The 19471-nt window shown below is 41.2% G+C and overlaps 1 protein-coding gene across 3 annotated transcripts in view; it reads left to right on the top strand.

Annotated features, from left to right (window-relative positions):
* Positions 1-19471, top strand: part of RAPH1 (Ras association (RalGDS/AF-6) and pleckstrin homology domains 1) — a 2904638-nt gene that overhangs the window by 2218699 nt on the left and 666468 nt on the right. For all 3 annotated transcript variants that reach the window (XM_044060647.1, XM_044060646.1, XM_044060645.1), the window contains 2 exons: positions 6585-6706; positions 7043-7108. In XM_044060647.1, coding sequence (XP_043916582.1) covers positions 6585-6706; positions 7043-7108 — 188 coding nt within the window. The remainder of the gene's footprint in view (positions 1-6584; positions 6707-7042; positions 7109-19471) is intronic.

Here is a 19471-nt window from a genome sequence, read left to right as displayed (position 1 = left end):
TTTGAACCTTGCCTAAAAAAGGCACTATACGGGCGGCAAGAGCCTTAGTCAGTGTCCGGAATCTCGGGGGTGACAGGTGCAGGCCATCTCTGGCAAAGCATCGTGGTGTGTCGACCATGTCATCCCAGGCAGACAGATACTGGATCCCTTTAGAATGACACCAGAAGCTTGGCCAATTGTTGAAGTCAATCATTTTGTCCTTGTACTACGGTATCATTCTGGGTGATGGCAGAATGCTACTCAGGGCTAGGGTCATACCTGCCTGGGCTACAAGATCGGAGAGCTCCTCCATGTCTCTTTTCATGTAGTCCAGGGAGGTACGTCTCAGGTCGTTAACACCAACATGGACAATGACAGAGTCATATTTGTACTTGTGGAGTCACCTGCGTGCGTGGGTTATGTGGTGGATCCTGGCACCAGACAGGCAGCTAACAGTAACCTTTTCCTTGTTTATCCTGGTGAGTGGGACATCAGTGTGCCTGACTATAGAGTCACCTATGACTAGTGTGTTGGGTACGTTGTTTTGCCTTATTGGCTGTTGTTGAGTGGCACACTGAGTCTGTGGGCTGTGTGTCATTTGGGTTATGTTGGGGGTTGGAGGTTGCTTGCATTTCTGCTTTGGAAGTCTCTGTTGCTTGAGCAGATGATTATTGAGAGCCTCCACGAATGTTTTTGTATTTGTATGTGTGGATTTTGGTGGTGTAGATTTAGTGAGACTATGTGATGAGTGTGGTGTGGTGCAAGTGTTTACCTTCTCCTCTTGACTGTCAAGTTCAGTCTTGGTTGAAGAGAGCTTTACCTCCAGTTTGGCTAGGTAAGTGCATCTCTCACAGGTTGTAGTGTTGGGTGGTAGGTGTAGAGGGTTGTCTGTGTACATGAGGCAATTTCTGCATTGCCCCAAGATGCCCAGATTCATCAGATAGACAGGAGAGAACACTGGGAGCTGACCCTTGGACATGCCTGAATAAAAAAACTATTTTCCTCTAGATAAGTGAGGAAAGTGAGTACAAGAGCTGTTTTTTTCTAAGCAAGTGAGGAAAGTAAGTAGCAAAACTGTTTTCCTCTAGGTAATGAGGAAGGTTGAGTGCTGTAGTAATTAGTAGCGTATTTAGTGCTTACAACTAGTTCTGAACAAGAGCTGATCAGGAATAAGCAAATTCAAGTGCTAAAACTAAGAATCTGTATCTAGACCAAACTAGTTACATGAAAGCGGGGAAACAAGTGCAAATGTGAGCTTTTAAATCAGAAAGTTGAGAGAGATGTAAAAACTGCACAAATGGCCAATAACTACAATTTCTGGGCCAGAACCACTCCTTATGTGGTAGATAGGTTACCTAGTACTTACCACTCCCACTGATAAGCTAGAAGGCTTCCCTCCAACACAGAAAGCTTGGGGGGGGGGGGCTCAGAAGCTTATATACAGTCCTGGATATAGCAAATCTGAATCTGGACTACACTAGTTACAGGAAAGGTAGGAAACAGGCTTAGATTTTTTTTTATGTACAGAAAAGTAGCTAAAACAGCAGTAAAACAATTCAAATGCAGTGCAAGCTAGCACACTTGAGTATGTAGCAATGTTAGACTAAACAGTTTAAAAAATGCAATTAAATTAAAAATGACTAAAAACAAGTGCAGAAGGAGTCTTATTAGGTAGAATGAGGTAAAGAGATGGGACTGGGGGGAGTGTCCCACATCAAATCTACAGTGGGGGCGGGCAACTGCAGAGATCTGAAAAAATATACAGTGAAGCAAAAATAACAGTGCACAACTCTGAAGTCAGCCAGCAATTATATAAAATTAGTCAAGCAATAATTAACAGTACACAACTCTGAAGTACCAGAAAAATATACTTAGCTCTGTATATCTCCAGATAGTTTGAAGAGCACTCTGTCAGGACACTGGAAGGCTCCAATGGGGTGCTTGTCCCATCAGCTCACTTAATTGGCTTGTATAAAGTTTTAAAAATAAATTTAGCAAAAAAAAAAAAAAAAAAAAAAAAAACTTCTACAAGGTGTCCTATCCTTCTTTCTGGGAGGGGATTAGTACCATTATTCTAGATCTAAGAGCCAAGGTGATATCTTCTGGACTTACCATTTGTCGTCTTCTTCTTCTTTCGGCTGCTCCCGTTAGGGGTCGCCACAGCAGAACAACTGTTTCCATTTCCTCCTGTCCTCTGCATCTTGCTCTGTCACACCAACCACCTGCATATCCTCTCTCACCACATCCATAAACCTTATATTAGGCCTTCCTCTTTTCCTGTTACCTGGCAGCTTCATCGTTAGCATCTTTTTCCCAATATACTCTGCATCCCTCCTCAGCACATGTCCAAACCAATGTAATCTTGCCTGTCTGGCTTTGTCTCCAAACCTTCCAACCTGGGCTGACCCTCTAATATACTTATTCCTAATCCTGTCCATCCTCGTCACACCTAGTACAAATCTTAACATCTTCAACTCTGCCATGTCAAGCTCTGACTCCTGCCTTTTTGTCAATGCCACTGTCTCCAACCCGTATAACATAGCTGGTCTCACTACCCTCTTGTAGACCTTCCCTTTCACTCTTACTGGTACTCGTCTGTCACAAATTACTCCTGACACTCTTCTCCACCCACTCCATCCTGCCTGTACTCTCTTCTTCACCTCTCTTCCACACTCACCATTACTCTGAACTGTTGATCCCAAGTACTTAATCTCATTCACCTGTGCCACCTCTACTCCCTGCATCCTCACCATTCCTCTATCCTTCCTCTCATTCACACACATATATTTTGTTTTAGCCCTGCTGACCTTCATTCCTCTTCTCTCTAGAGCATATCTCCTCCACCTCTCCAGGGTCTCCTCCACCTGTTCCCTACTCTCACTACAGATCACAATGTCATCTGCAAACATCATAGTCCACGGGGACTCCTGTCTGATCTCGTCTGTCAACCTGTCCATCACCATTGCAAATAAGAAAGGGCTCAGAGCTGATCCTTGATGTAATCCCACCTCCACCTTAAACACATCCGTCACACCCACCACAGACCTCACCGCTGTCACACTACCCTCGTACATATCTTGTACCACTCTTACATACTTCTCTGACACTCCCGACTTCCTCGTACAATACCACAACTCCTCTCTAGGCACCCTGTCATATTCTTTCTCTAAATCCACAAAGACACAATGCAACTCCTTCTGACCTTCTCTGTACTTCTCCATCAACACTCTGAGAGCAAACATCGCATCTGTAGTGCTCTTTCCTGGCATGAAACCATACTGCTGATCACTAATCATCACCTCCCTTCTTAACCTAGCTTCCACTACTCTTTCCCATAACTTCGTGCTGTGACTGATCAGTTTAATCCCTCTGTAGTTACTACAGCTCTGCACATCATTTTTATTCTTAAAAATCGGTACCAAAACACTTTTTCTCCATTCCTCAGGCATCCTCTCACTTTCCAAGATTTCATTAAACAATCTAGTTAAAAACTCCACTGCCATTTCACCTAAACACCTCCATGCTTCCACAGGTATGTCATCTGGACCAGCAGCCTTTCCATTCTTCATCCTCTTCATAGCTATCCTTACTTCCTCCTTGCTAATCCACTGCACTTCATGATTCACTATCCGCACGTCATCCAACCTTCTCTCCCTCTCATTCTCTTCATTCATCAACCCCTCAAAGTACTCTTTCCATCTGCTCAACAAACTCTCCTCGCTTGAGAGTAAGTTTCCCTCATTATCCTTTATCACCCTTACCTGCTGCACATCTTTACTAGCTTGGTCCGTCTGTCTAGCCAATCGGTACAGGTCCTTTTCTCCCTCCTTAGTGTCCAACCTTTTATACAGCTCTTCATACGCCTTATCCTTGGCCTTCGCCACCTCCTCTCTCTTTGCCATGCACCTCATCTCCTTATACTCTTGTCTACTTTCTTCATCTCTTTGACAGTCCCACTTCTTCTTCGCCAACCTCTTTCTCTGTATACTCTCCTGTACTACTTCATTCCACCACCAGGTCTCCTTGTCCTCCTTCCTCTTTCCAGATGTCACACCAAGCACCCTTCTAGCCATCTCTCTTACTAGCTCTGCTGTAGTTACCCAGCTATTCGGTAACTCTTCACTGCCACCCAGTGCCTGTCTTAACTCTTCCCTGAACATCACCTCACAATTACCCTTTTTCAGTTTCCACCATTTGATCCTTGGTGCTGCCCTCACACTCATCCTCCTCTTCTTGATCACCAATGTCATCCTACAAACCACCATCCTATGCTGCCTAACTACACTTTCCCCTGCCACCACTTTACAGTCTCCAATCTCCTTCAGATTGGCCCTTCTACATAAGATATAATCCACCTGTGTGCATCTTCCTCCACTCTTGTATGTCACCCTATGCTCCTCCCTCTTGTTAAAATACGTATTCATCACAGCCATGTCCATCCTTTTCGCAAAATCCACTACCATCTGACCTTCTGCATTCCTTTGCTTAACACCATACCTACCCATCTCTTCCTCGTCCCCTCTGTTCCCTTCACCAACATGCCCATTGAAATCTGCTCCAATCACCAGTCTCTCACCCTTGGGTACAGTCATCACCACTTCATCCAACTCGCTCCAAAATTTTTCTTTCTCATCCATCGCACACCCAACTTGTGGAGCATATGCACTAACAACTTTCATTATTACACCATCAATTTCCAGCTTCATAAACATCACTCTATCCGACACTCTTTTCAACTCCAAAACACTCTTAGCATACTCTTCCTTCAGGATAATGCCTACGCCATTTCTCCTCCCATCCACACCATGATAAAACAATTTGAAACCGCCTCCGATACACATAGCCTTGCACCCCTTCCATCTGGTCTCTTGCACACACAATATACCAACCATCCTTCGGTTCATCATATCAGCTAGCTCCCTCCCTATACCAGTCATACTGCCAACATTCAAAGTTCCGACCCTGACTATCACAATCCTAGCCCTTACCTGCCTTCGGGCATGCCTTCCGCCTCTTCTCCTATCATTTGTCTGACATCTGGAAAAAAGCTAAAACAAATGTATGTAGACATTAAAGAAATATACTTTAAATAAAAAGTGTTGCAGGAGATTTTAACAATATTTTATCATTGGAAGAACAAGAATGCAAGTTCTGATAGGAAAGACCAAATGTCAAGGTTTAAATAATAGTGTAACATTTAAGGAAAGGAGCTTCAAAAAGTTTTGAAAAGTTCCTAGAGAGTGTTACATTATTTTAACATGGGTTTCATTCATGAGTATTGTGTGATGATTATTGTGCAATTTTTGCAGTGTTTTTCAATAGTAGCATTCAGTGACTGACTCTTGGTGTCTTATGGGCAAGTTTAATTCTTTCAAGCATGAAGTTAGCTTTGAAATTAATTGTTTTAAATATAGCAGCAGCCTTTGTCAGAAGTTTTGTGCAATAAAACAATTTTGAAATTATTTTGTTGTATTCCCTTCTCTAAACTACTTTGCTTGATGTTTACAAGCTTTTGTTATTGGAATGGCTTTGAGAACTTCTAGAAGTATGTCTGTTTTTTGGAATAAAGTATATGCAGTAATACAATGCACATAGTTGCCATTATACTGAGGATTATCTCATATACATACCATATGCATATAATATTCCTTGCAGCTTTTACTTAGTACATATACTATCACAGATACATGGCTGTGAAGGGTGTTTGGCAGAAACAATAATCTCAAGTGTGAGAAACATATATTTACAAAGATTATCAACTGTATTGATTTTCATAAAGTGAAATTGGAAATGGATGTAGGAGGTAATGGTCAGTAGATAATTTAGAATCTTATCTCAGTGATTTCATTTCAGGAGTGCTGGAGGACCCATCTCATGTTAATGAGGTCTTCCTTAGCTAATATCTGCTTTTTTGACCCCCCCCCCCTCAGGTTTAACCCCATTTTTGGCTGACGTATGTTGAGCTGCACACACTTTCTGGAGTATCAATGCTGTCTCTAGAGCAAGTTAGCTGTGGTGCCTCAGAAAAGTTAAAACAGTTATTTAAGAACTTGTCTGTTTATCTCTGTCTGAGTCAGTTTCATCAGTGTCTACAGTCCCTTCTTCCACTACCTGGTTTGAGAGGTTGAAGCACAGTGATATGGGCTTTATAAAGCTCCTGAAACTTTTCATTGTTAGTAGTTCTGAGGATAAGACTCATTGCTGCTTTAAGTTCAGATATCTCAGAACAGATAGAGAAATGTGTAGGCTGCATGATCTTTGTATTGTTTAAGGTGTCAGAATTGGTGGCAGTCCCTGACAGCTGCTGAGAATCTTTTATTGCCAGTTAAGGTTTTGTTTGCATTACCTGTCGACTGAGACTCCTTTCATTTTATTCTTACTGTAAGACCACCTGTTTGTTTGTTTATAATGAAGCATGGAACTGAATAATGGATTTACCTTTAACCGAATGGAATATTATAGATGATTTGGAAGAGGTCATGAAACCCTTAATGCAGCTCTGTAGCGATTGTATGCATAGTGGTGTTCATTGAAAGTTTCTTTAGAAGATGATCTGTTTTTTTAAAACTGCAGCATTCCACAATGTCTGTATGTTTCTATTGCAGAAAGAATCTTTGAAGACCATGAAAACTTGGTAGAAAACCTCGTTAACTGGACAAGAGATAGTCAAAACAAATTAATTTTTATAGAACGAATAGAGAAATATGCACTTTTCAAAAATCCACAGGTAATCAGGCATTTTTTTTCTTAAAAAAAAATATTTGCAGTACTAACAGTACTTGCAGTTAAGCTTGTTTAAAAATGGGTAACATGACTGTAGTGTACATGATCAGAACTTTGAAAAGTCATTTCTTTGTCAGGGTTCTGTGCAGTCTTTAGCTGTTGTGCAGCTAGGCAGGATTCAATATTATGGTTTGACTAACTTCAGAGGATCCATTGAAAACAGTGAAAACATGTTTTTCCCAGAGCAAGCAACTTTTGGCAGTAAATTATATGGAAACATTTTTAAAGCATTTTTAAAGTGTAACGCTTTATGGCACAATGCATTTCTTTCTTATTGCAGAATTACCTCCTGGGGAAAAAGGAAATTTCTGAAATGGCAGATAGAAACAAGGAAGCTCTTCTGGAGGTGAGGCCTTAAGCAGTTTTCATCTCTCTGTACATGTTTTGCCATGTCTGAATGTGATCTGCTTTGACATTCGTATGTATCTTGCTCACTTAAATTTGTCGAGGTGAAATTCTAACACCTTTTAATACAGGCAGATTAGATCAGGAGCAGGTAGTGTTGCAGGTTGCTCTGTAAAATACAGTGAATAATAGAAGCCTCATATGTGTCTTTAAAAAGCTGAAGTAACTGAATAATCCCCCTGTCCACCCCTTTTTAATATTTCACGTTCAAGACTATTACTTTAAATGCTTCAGTCTTTCTCACACAGTGCAACTGCTGTTTTATAGGTAAGCTAATTTATTTAGCCTTTGCCTATCCTCTGTGACCTTAAAATTCTTATCTCATCTGGGCCTATTCCTTCTTCCTAGTCCCTGATGTCCTAGAGTTCAGGACCAGGTTTCACCATTTCCTGGTTCTTCATGGTCTCAACACAGTTTTTCTTTGTTTTTTTATTTTCTTGCATTTTGTTCATTTGTTTTTGTTAACTATTCCAGTTCCCAAGCCATTAACCAAATTTGGGTCATGTGGAGCACAGGAGGGCTTTATCCTGTAGGAGACACCCCTTCCCCGCATTGTTCAGAAGGTCCAGTGCTTGCTATGTTGGACCCATTGTGAGTACCCTGCCTCATGCAACAGTGATTCCAGCTAGAGTGAATTCCCCAGCAAATCTCTAGTTAAAATCCCTTCTCTGTTAGAATTATAATGGCAGGAGACTGGTAGTATCCTCCCTTAAAATTGTCAAAAACTGATGACTCTTGTCCCTGTCTTCTTGATGCCTGGGGTCCTGATTATGCCTTTCTTGTTTGGGGTGCTGCCGGGGCCAAGAACTCTGTGCCATAAAGCTTGGTGGTAGTAGGCTGGATGAATAGTTAATTCAGAACTTGCCAAAAAGGAGTAGGCAATGTTTTGTGTCCTTTTCTGACATTCCTATTCTTTAAGAACTACATATGTACTTTTTCTTATTAATGATTTTTCTTATCTTTATTTAGTTATTTTTTGCCTGCAAAATGCACCTCCAAATTTGTTGCTCTGCTACCTGAAATAAGTCAGCCTGTTTGCCCCTTCCTCCTGAGCTAGTTGAATGCCCTATGGTCTGTTCTTCTGAGCATGGAATTGAACCCATTACCCCATGCCCACCCCCCACTAGAGGTGAGAGTTAGGTGTTATGAGTGTTCCAGTGTGCAAGTCATTCTGGTCCCCCTGCCTTTCCTTGCCTAGCTTGTATCCCTGCAATGACTCTTGACTATGCTAAGTGCAAGTCTCCATCTCATTGGGATGTTGTTTCCCATCTTTCCATAGCCGTTTTCTGATATTCCCCCAGTGTACCAGTATGACCCAGCAATACTGCAGAGCTAGTAACTTCCCTCCCCCAAGGATGTTGGGCCCGGCATCAACAACTTACTCCCTTCCTTGACCATTCTGGTTTCCAAACCATTAACCAAACTTGGTTCATGTGGGGCACAGGGAGCACTTTATCCTTCTGTGACATAGGGCCAGGCCATCTTCAGGTTATTTTTGTTGCCCTTCAGTGCTTCCTTCCTAAAATGTGATGATATGTTTAAGATACAAAAGCCTTAGAAGGTGTGCCCTAAGCAGTGACCTGCACAGGGGTAGACATGCCTTCTTGTTTCTGATGGAAATTCCCTGTACTACATTTTAATGCAGTCTCCATTATAATGCTGATAATTAAATTAGCTAGCTTTGGATGGGTCCAAGAGAGTTAACATAGATAATTTTAGACTTGATCTCCTGGACAGGAACTAGAACGGCAGTTTACAAGATTCAACTACGAATGGAAAGTAACTCCATATAACACTGAATTATAAAATAAAGCTTCTTTTATTCGAATACAGAGTAAGCGCTTTCACCATCAGGCTTCTTCAGACTACAACACTTACACAAATCATTAGCTTTATATATTAATGTAAATTAATTAAATCAACTGACGTCTGTGTTACCTATTAACTTTTAAAGTAACGGAACACAGAAAATATCTCAGTATATAACGAGCATATACAAATAGATCAAGCCTAATCTCATTCATCATAAAAAATACATAATAGTAACCCTAACTACATACATTTGCACAAAAACATTAATTGAATACAATCTTATATTTCTTTGTAATGTGACTACCATATATTGAGCGTATTCTAACTATGATAAAAAATCTAATATGCGTCCTAATACTCACACAAACAAAAACTAGTAGTATCTGTTAAAAATAACAATAACACAGGGAATAGCTTGATAGCAAACATAAACATACATAACGATCTAATTGCATTAATTAGTAAAATAACTAAATACTATCCCTGACTCCATACATTTACACGAAAGTTGTGATTGTAAATAATTGATTAACATTTGAGGAAGCAGGGTACAAAAACAATTCAGAAGGATGTACTCACATCAAGCCTAATTGCATCTAACAATAGAGTACTAACCCTAAGTGTATATATCACTAACTTCATATATACTAACTATCAAGCACTTTAACTATAAAAACCTTAAAACCTTATAAAAATAAGGACGCTATATAAATGGAACAGAAAGTTAACTGTTCTAAACTACCTATCACTACAAAGGTTATGTAACACTATACCTGTTTAGGTTTAGGGAGTCTTCTTTTCTTTAATATTGGCTTTAGATTCACTTTATCATTCAGTCCAGGATACTGATCAGCTCTACAACGTATAATCCAACGTAATTCACACTCTTGGGTGAAACTATCCATGTCTCCACCTCTAATATTTGGTCTTGTAGCTTGTATGACACGAAAACTAAAATTGTGTGTACTACCCATGCTATTACAATGCTTTGCCAATGCATTAGTGTCTGAACCTGTACGTATTTGATAGAGATGCTCTCTAATACGTTCTCTAAATTGTCTACAGGTTTTTCCAATGTAAAACACTGGACAGAGTTGGCATGTCGCAAGGTATATCACATTGGTACTGTGATAATTTGTTCTTGTACAAAAAGAAAACTCTGTACCTGTCACAGGATGTTTAAAAATAACATTCTTATCTATAAACTTACACTGGTTACAATGCTCACATGGAATAGTGTTGTAGACTTCAGTATTAGATCTAAAATCATTTACATTCAATGGATGATGACAAAGTAACTCTTAAGATTCCTTTTATTCTTATAAGAAAACGTGGTTCTATCACCTACTATGCTACTTATATCACTATCCAGGAGAAGTGTCTCCCATCGATTTTCAATAATGACTTTCAACTCATCAGTATCACTAGTGAAGTGTATTGGTATACTAACTTATTAAAATTAGGGCAATGACTCAAGCTTACATTATGGTCCCTCTCTGAAAAGTAGGGACGTGCTCTAGAAGACCTCAAATTATTTACTACTGAAGTAAGTCTATCAATATGCCTTTCACTATAGCACCCCTGAACTAGTCTACATCTGAGGCTAGATGTCTCATTCTTAAACCCTTCATCTGATGGGTTAAGTCTTGAAGCTCTCATAAGCTGCCCTTTCACAACATTGTCAAATACGTGTCTGGGATGCATGCTACCCCTATGCAATAATGTGTTCCTGTGGCATGCTTTCCTGTGGACTGATGTATTTAACATGCCATTTTGTAGTCTGGTGATATCAACATCCAGAAAGGAAATATGTATTCTAGAGAAACTGGATGTAAAACTAAGAAAATGTGTCAAATTGTTCATTTTTGTTACAAATTCTACTAATTGTAGGGGGTCCTATTGTAATGTTAGCAATTTAGGCTTGATGTGAGTACATCCTTCTGAATTGTTTTTGTACCCTGCTTCCTCAAATGTTAATCAATTGTTTACAATCACAACTTTCGTGTAAATGTATGGAGTCAGGGATAGTATTTAGTTATTTTACTAATTAATGCAATTAGATCGTTATGTATGTTTATGTTTGCTATCAAGCTATTCCCTGTGTTATTGTTATTTTTAACAGATACTACTAGTTTTTGTTTGTGTGAGTATTAGGACGCATATTAGATTTTTTATCATGGTTAGAATACGCTCAATATATGGTAGTCGCATTACAAAGAAATATAAGATTGTATTCAACTAATGTTTTTGTGCAAATGTATGTAGTTAGGGTTACTATTATGTATTTTTTATGATGAATGAGATTAGGCTTGATCTATTTGTATATGCTCGTTATGTACTGAGATATTTTCTGTGTTCCGTTACTTTAAAAGTTAATAGGTAACACAGACGTCAGTTGATTTAATTAATTTACATTAATATATAAAGCTAATGATTTGTGCAAGTGTTGTAGTCTGAAGAAGCCTGATGGTGAAAGCACCTACTCTGTATTCAAATAAAAGAAGCTTTATTTTATAATACAGTGTTATATGGAGTTGCTTTCCATTCGTAGTTGAATCTTGTAAACTGCCGTTCTAGTTCCAGTCCAGGAGATCAAGTTTATATTTTTTTGTTGTTTATTGACAGGAACGAGTCTCCCGTTGTGGCTTTTTACTTTTTATTGTTGCTGTGGCATAGATAATTTTAGGTTGACACAAAGCAAATGTATCTTAGAGAACAAAGAGAGAGGTTACTACTGGGATATAATAGAATTTATTATCACTAAGTACATTTTAATGTTCTGCTTGGAGGAAGGGAAATTCTAGATGAAGAAAAGTGGTACTAAAAATGTACTGATCTGATGATGTCATTTTCATTCGTTCCTCAACCTGTGGCACTCTGACCTGACCGTCAGATCTGACTCTGAAGCTTGAGCTCTTCCCCTACTCAGTGCCTCATTCCCCCAGATTACCTCAGATCTCTTTTGCTGCTCTACAGGAAGCATTGTAGTTGGATCACTCAAGCTCTGCTGAGAGTTTCTAGTACAGATTTTGTAGATAAGTTCTCTCCTATTACTTTTACTCGCCTTTCCCTATCTTCTGCTATATTTAAAAAAAAAAAAAAAGCTTTTGTTGGTTCATTCTTGCAGGACTTTCTCCTTTTCCTTTTTTTCTTTGATTGTGAGATGTCTGATAAACCCTTAGGGTTTAAAAAGTGCACTTCCTATGATTCCTTTATCTGATACCCCCAGGGAGTGTGTGTATTGTCTCAGCTTATCTCATCTAGAAACCCCATGTTCTGTCTGTGAGGGGTTTCACCCACGTGTTGGCTGACCACCGCAACAAACTTTTATTTTGAAGGGCTGGATTCCTTCCTCAGCCGCAGCCGTGGGTTCTTTTTCTTCAGTGGTTAAACTCCTGCCAAAAAGCCTAAGAACGTCTGGGAACATAGGAAACTTTCCCCAGACAAGTATGCCTCGACATCCAGCGAGCCTCCCAAAAAGGCACCAAGAGCATTGGAACCAACATCCTCTGATTCGAGTAAGTCTGCCGACACATCTCCTTGGACCTGAGCCCCTCTTCCTTCCTCAGGACCAACTCAGACTGCCTTGGGGTCTCCCTTGTGGGATAGATCCCCTAAAACATTCTCTAGACCACCTACCACATCTTCCATCAGGTCTTCCCATAGCCTTTCTGGATCTGAGGTGAATAGGCTTATGAGACAATTTCTTCAGACACAGATCCAGATTTGGGGGGGTTTACGAGCTCTGTCCCCCACCAGGTTCGCGAGTCGACTTTCTCCTTTCAGGATTGTTGCTCCTTGTCCAATCTGACCTTCTGCTTCAGAGTCTTCAGCTCCGAAGGTCCTCAGAGTAGAGGTGTCTGAGCAGGTAGTGAACTTCTGTCCAAAGCTGAAGCCTTGACATTGGTTCCAGCGGGTTGACTTGAACTGCAAAGTTTTCAGAGCTATTGCTTCCCCACAGAGCCTCAACATTTGATACCTTGGCTCAAACTACCCCTGCGGAGCAGATGGTCAGTGAAGCTCAAGTGTTTTCTACCCTGACAGCTTTGGCTCTTAGGAGAATGTCTTTATTGTCTTCAGGCTCATCCGTCTTTGAGGTGGTGGAGAAGAGGGTTCTCTCCTTACTAAGGATATCCTTGGCTCCAGTGCTTTTGGATTCACCCCTTACCTCCTTGGATACTATGTCTGAGACCCCATGTCTGCCACCTCCAGGACAGCCAGACCAGCAGTTTCCAAGCCATTCCATTCTTGGAACCCCCAGGTCTCTTCTGATACTTCCCTGGAGCATCCTCCTGAGGAGGTTAACCCGGAATGGAACATGCAAGAGGAGGTACCTGGATTCTCCAGAAGAATCCGTCATGGAAGACACCAATTTCGAGGAAGTAGAAGGGTCCCCAAGATCTCCATCTAAGGATGTCTCCTTTGGAGACATTTAAGAAATCCTGCAGCAAAAAGGTGGTTGGTCTACCCAAAACCCTACCCAAGAGGAAACAGTGTTCTTGGATCCTTTTGGGTCCAACCCATCTACATGTTGGTTGTCGTCCCCCCCCCCCCACACACACACACACACACTGATGCACTTACTGACTTAATATCCACCAGACCATTCAAGGAGCTGGACACTGTAGAATCTATTCCGAAATGTGCAGATAGGATTCTTAGTGCCCCAGCAGACTGACCACATTGGAGCAAAGGAGTTACTGGTAGATGCCATGGTTGTTGCAGCAGCCACCAAAAAGGAACTAGCTCAGGAAATCTTCTGTCCATCCCCCTAAAAGGGAGTCCTGGGCCATGGACAGATTTTGTAAGAGAGTTTACGCCTCGGCCACTTTCACCCTATGAGCGCTAAACTATCTTTCTCATTTTACTAGGCTACAGAGGGATATAATCAAAGAACTCTCTAGCTCTGCCTCAGAGTCCGTGTCTCATGAGAAACGGATGGTCTTTCCCTCCATAATGGCCACTCTGCAGTCATTTTCTATCATGTCCATGAATTTAATTTCCCACTTTGCAGAGGGCATCTCTAGAGCCTGCCAGTTCAGACATTGCTATTGGGTATCATACCTGAATGCGGCTGTGTGACTTCACAGAACCTTTTAAGTTGTTATTCATCAATGTACCCTTTGATGGATCATTTTTGTTTGGGCCCACTGTCAGAGAGACACTCTCCCATAGCGAGACCTTGTCTGCCATCAGAATACGGTTTTCTATCCCACAAAGATCCTTCTCCAGGAATCAGCGTGGTGGTAAAAAATTTTGGTTCAAGAAGTCTCATGGTCCTTTTCAGTAAACCCAAGGTGAATATTCTCCCAGGAGCAGAGGGGGAAACAATAATAATGGTAGATGCTCCCCACTTGGCAGAGGGAGTCCACCGAAATTGAGGGTCTTGATATTCATTCTCAGACAGACCCTTTCACCACTCCTGAGTTGCCGCCTGACTGTCTGTCTCTGGAGGCCGTCAGGCGGAGCTTATCCTTGCACCCAGAAGCCTGGATAGCCATCACAAATGATCTTTGGATGCAAAAGATCATATCCAGAGGCTATTCCATTCCCTTTTTAAAACATTCCAAACCAAACAGATCCCTTCCTGATGTTCCACCCAAGGCATTTCCTGGGCCGGATGGTCCAAGGCACATGGATGTCACAGGAGACCATTCTGCATACCAACAACATAGAGATTTTTATTTTTATTTATTGGAGACATTTAAGAAATCCTGCAGCAAAAAGGTTGTTGGTCGCCTCACAATAAGACGCTGTCCGGTTCGATTCTCAGCTAAAGCGTCTTCTGCGTGGAGACATGCGTGAATGGGCATACCTTCGTGGAAGGTTGCGCGTCAGGCCTGGCAAGCAGATACGTAAAAATCAACTGCCAATCATTAGCGGACCGGAGTTCCGCTGTGGCGACCCCTAACCAGGAAAAGCCGAAAAAGACAAACATTTGTTTACCGGGATGGTCCGACTGGACACAGGTCCATTTTCAGCGGAGGCCCTGGGAGAAAAGCTCCGCAGTGAGATAAAAATTACACAATATGAAAAATAAAAAAACAGTATATGCTAATAAGCAACAACAAGAAAATATATATACAGAGGTAATCTAAGTTAACATAGTTCAGCTAGTATTAAACAACAAGAGATAACTATACAGTAATAAACATAGATAAGGTAGTTAAACACGAACTAATAATACAATTTCATTCAGCAGTAAAATGTTTCCTAAAACTGTAGCAGATACTAGGTGTTATAGGAAGTGAGGTATATAGAGTAGTAAGACAGAGCAACTATGTAATGCATGGACAAAACCAGATATTAAGTGTGATTTGAATGAGTTTTTAAACTGAGTAGTAGTAGAGGCAGAAATCAGAGCAGCATGGAGGTTATTCCAGATTCTGGCTATGGTGTGAGAGAATAGTGCTTTACCTGCAGCGTTGTTAGCCCTTGAGATACAGAGGAGTGATTTGTCTGTAGAGTGGAGAGGATGATTTGCTTTATAGTGAGTGAGAAGCTGGCTAAGTGCTGGTGTTTTGTCAGGTTGTCTTACAATATTGAAGGCAGTGATAAGGTGGTGATAGCTTAGTAGATAGGGAAGTTCTAGCCATTGTAGTTCCCTTAAAGCCTGGCAGTGATGGGTTCTGAAGGTGGAGTTGTTAGCAAACTTGGCGATTTTATTATAACATGACTCAAGTCTGGCAAGGAACGTTTTCTGACCTGAGTAAGTACTGGTGCAGCATACATTGGAGTGGACAATAGGTGAGCATGGGCTAGGGTAATCCGTGCTTGATTTATGAGGAATTTCCTGTGTCTGTAAAGTGCTCCCATTTTTTATGGACCTTTTTTATAGTTTGTGAAATATGGACATCAAAGAGTAGGTTTTTTGTCAATTTCTACGCCTAGGAGTTTGGTGTGGTCAGAGGGAAAGATGATAGTACCATTATTGGAGGAGATAGTGAAGGATAGAGGAGTGGACATGGTTTTGTAGGGGGTGAAGAGTAGCAGTTTAGTTTTGTTAGGGTTTAGGATTAGTTGGTTCTTAGTGATCCAACTTTCCACACAGCTAAAGGATTCCTGGGTGAGTTGTTGAAAGGTGGCTAGTGATGGAGCAGCACAGATAAGAGTTGAATCATCTGCATACTGTATAAGTGAGGCCTGCTATGTGGTGGTATGGAGATTGTTAGTAAATATGGAGAAAAGAAGTGGACCTAAAATTGAGCCTTGTTGTACACGTATGGTAGTTGGAAGTAGGGGGATATAATGCACCTTGCCATTGGACAGAATGCTGCCTGTCTGGCAGATAGCTTTTAAACTTGGCTTTAGTGAAAGGGGCAAAGGATAGGGAAGCTAGGGTGTCTAGTAGTATGGAATGTGAGACCATGTCAAATGCTTTGGAGAGGTCTAAGAATGTAGCAGATACAAAGTGGTTGTTATTTCTGTGCTGGTTGACTAGATTAGTAAAGGAGAGCAGAGCAGTTGTTGTGCTATGGTGTTGCTGGAAGCCATGTTGTTTGAGGGAAAGGAGAATGTGTATGTTTAGGAAATGCATGACTTGAGAGTGTATACATTTCTCGAGTAGTTTAGATAAGGGAGATAGAATGACGATCGGAGCGATAATTTGAATATTCATAAGAATTTCCACCTTTATGAAGTGGAATAATGTATGATACCTTCCAAAGTTGAGAGATATATGCTTCCTGTATTGAGCGGTTGATGAGAATAGAAATAGGGTAACACAAGGATTCAGCAGCTATTTTTAGGAAGTTGGTTGGTAAATTGTCAGTGGCAAGGGTGGTAGGTTTCAGTTTCAGGAGGAGTTTTTTAATTGTGGAAGTAGGGACAGGTAAGAGAGTAAAGGAGGGGGGATGTTGTTGGGGCATTTGTTTGGGCTATGTAGGGTTATTTTTAGTTAGTTGAGAGGACATAGTTAAGATAGATTCAGTGAAGTGGTGATTAAATTGGGAGACTGTGTCCTTAGTATTATTAGAGTTGGGAGCGGAAGTGGTAGTTTTGCCTGGTTTAAGTAGAGAGTTAATAGCATGCCAAAACGTCTGGGGATCTTTTGAATGTTTATTTTGGATACCAAGGAAACAATTATGTTTATCAATATTTGGTTTGTCTCTTGGCCAGGTTTCTGAGATGTTGGTAGTTTTGTTTGGCTAGACTAGTATTATCCCTTTTCCATATTTTCCAAGCCTTGTCTCTAAAGTTTAGCAGAGCTCTAGTATCCCTACTTAGCCATGGTGCATAGTTTGCCTTAGTTCTGTTTTTCCTGATGGGTGCAACTATAGTAAGGACATTGGTGAAAGTACTGTTAAGTAGTCAATGGCTTGGTCTAAGCGTAGGGTTAGTAATGGCTTCCAGTTACTATGTTTTAAGAATATTGTTACATTCTTGTATATTTAGTTTGCGATCATCTCTTACTTGTCTAAAAATGATGGGCTTGACTACATTGGTATGATTACGTAGAAGGAAAGTGGGGAGATGGTCACTAAGACCATCTGGTAGGCAACCTGTCTGGTAGTTTTGTTTGGGACAGTTGACTAGTGTCCAATCTAGAATAGATTGTTTATGGGTTCTTTTATCGACTTTAGTGGGTTCTTGAATACGTTGGGGAAAAAGCAAAGAAATTAATATGGTTTGTGGGGTTGTCGGAGCTACAGGCTAACGTCAGTATTTAGGTCACCAAGTAAGATGGTTTATTGTGGAAGGTTATCAGTGGTCTATTGTAAGATTTCTTCAATGATGGGAGAGTTGTTAACTGGGGAGATGTAACAGCAGAGAATATTGATATTTTTTGTAACATTGATGTTTAGGGTTGAACCGAAGGTTTTGGCATTCTGAAATGTAGGTATGTGGGTTTCTAGAGGTTTAATGTTGTGTGTGTTTTTGAAGAGAATAGCAATCCCACCTCCCTTCCTACCTACTCTAAACAGTCTTAATATATTTTATCCTGGTGGGAGGATTTCTTCATTTTTGGTGCTAGGTTTTAGCCACGTCTTAGTAATGGTTAGTATGTCTGGGGAGTAGTCTGTTAAATGTGTGTAGGTCAGGAAGTTTGTAGGAAATGCTCCTGTTGTTGATATTGAGGAGTAGAAAGTCAGATATCTGCCTGGCTGAGAGTAGAGTATTTTGTGGCCCTGGGTTTGGGTGTATGTCTCCTGATATAAGTAGTCTCTCTGTGATAAATACTATATGTTTAATTGTGTGCAGTATTTCTATATTGGCTCTAAGTGATATTTTTCTAGTGTAAGATGTTGTTATGGGAGCCTTATGTATGTGTAATAGTAAGCTGCCTTTAAATAGTGTAGAAGAGATTGGGAAGTGGGTGTGAGCATATGTTTTTGTGTAAGTATGTGATGTTCTTCATCTCACATTGCTGCAGTCCTTACACTTGGGTAGTCCGCTGTCCTCGGTCGGCCCGAATATCAAAGTATTAGGCTGACGTCGGTCACGGCGCTTAAGACTGACATCAGGACGTCAGGGTACAAATGCGCATGACCGACGTCATATCCTCAGTCTTTTTTGCCGCATGGTCCGATGCAGAAGCAGCGTTGCAAGTGCCGTTCGGCGTTCTGAAATTTTTCGAATTCGGAGTTTCAGTCCGAGTCAAAGTTGGCTAAGTACCCCGTTAGAATATTTTAGTTTTTCTTGCCTCAGTGGTTTACCGGATGTCAGAAAAAGTGAATAACTGTATTTCTTGTGGGAAGCAGATACCGCATAGGGATTATCATACTTTGTGTATTCCTTGTTTGGGGCCTGAGCACGACGTTGTTGGGTGTCGCTTTTGTGCTAGGTTCAATAAGCGCACTATTAGCGAAGGTTAGATTGTGCCAGGTTGGTCTTGAGCGGTGCAATTATAATATGCCGTCGGATGCTCCGGCGCCCGCTTCTTCAAGAAGCGCAAAGACAAAGCAGCTAAACCCAGGCAAGAAGAGTCGTCCGTGCGGACGCCGGTTCTTTGAGGCGTCAGTGGAACGGTGGTTCCGGAGGCTTCTCTGGAGTCCCAGGGGGAGACTTTGATTTTGCAGGATGTGGCCTCTCAGGAGGCAGGTCAGGCTGAAGGGGCTTCTCAGGTTACTGTACTCCCCTCCCTTCCTAGGGTGGTTAGGCCCTCTCCTTCGGTTTCCAAGGCTTCTCCCAGAGGCAGGCCAGGTTTAGCTTCTGTTGGTGTCACTCCTAGTTCAACAGGATCTGTGCCCAAGAAGCACATGCTTAAAATGGCAGAAGATTTAATTACTTTGATTAGAGGTTCTTTGCCCCCTCCTGATAAGAGGCCTAGGGTGGAACCAGAGTTGGGAGTTTTGAGCAGGCTTGGATGTTTCAGAGTCTTCGGCTGAAGACTTGCAGGAGTACTCTCCTTATTCTGATTCTGATGCAGATGATTCGACTCCTTCTGCTTCTCCTCCAGAGGATTTTTCTTTTTCAGAGACTCTTCATCCCATGAGGGAACATTTTAAGTGGGAAGGTCAGGACTTCTCTGATTCCAGGAAAAGGCTTAGGG

This window comes from Protopterus annectens, chromosome 2.part0, assembly GCF_019279795.1.
Source record: "Protopterus annectens isolate FY-2018-M chromosome 2.part0, PAN1.0, whole genome shotgun sequence".
Classification (NCBI taxonomy): Eukaryota; Metazoa; Chordata; order Ceratodontiformes; family Protopteridae; genus Protopterus; species Protopterus annectens.
This window is presented reverse-complemented; position numbering and strand designations above follow the sequence as displayed.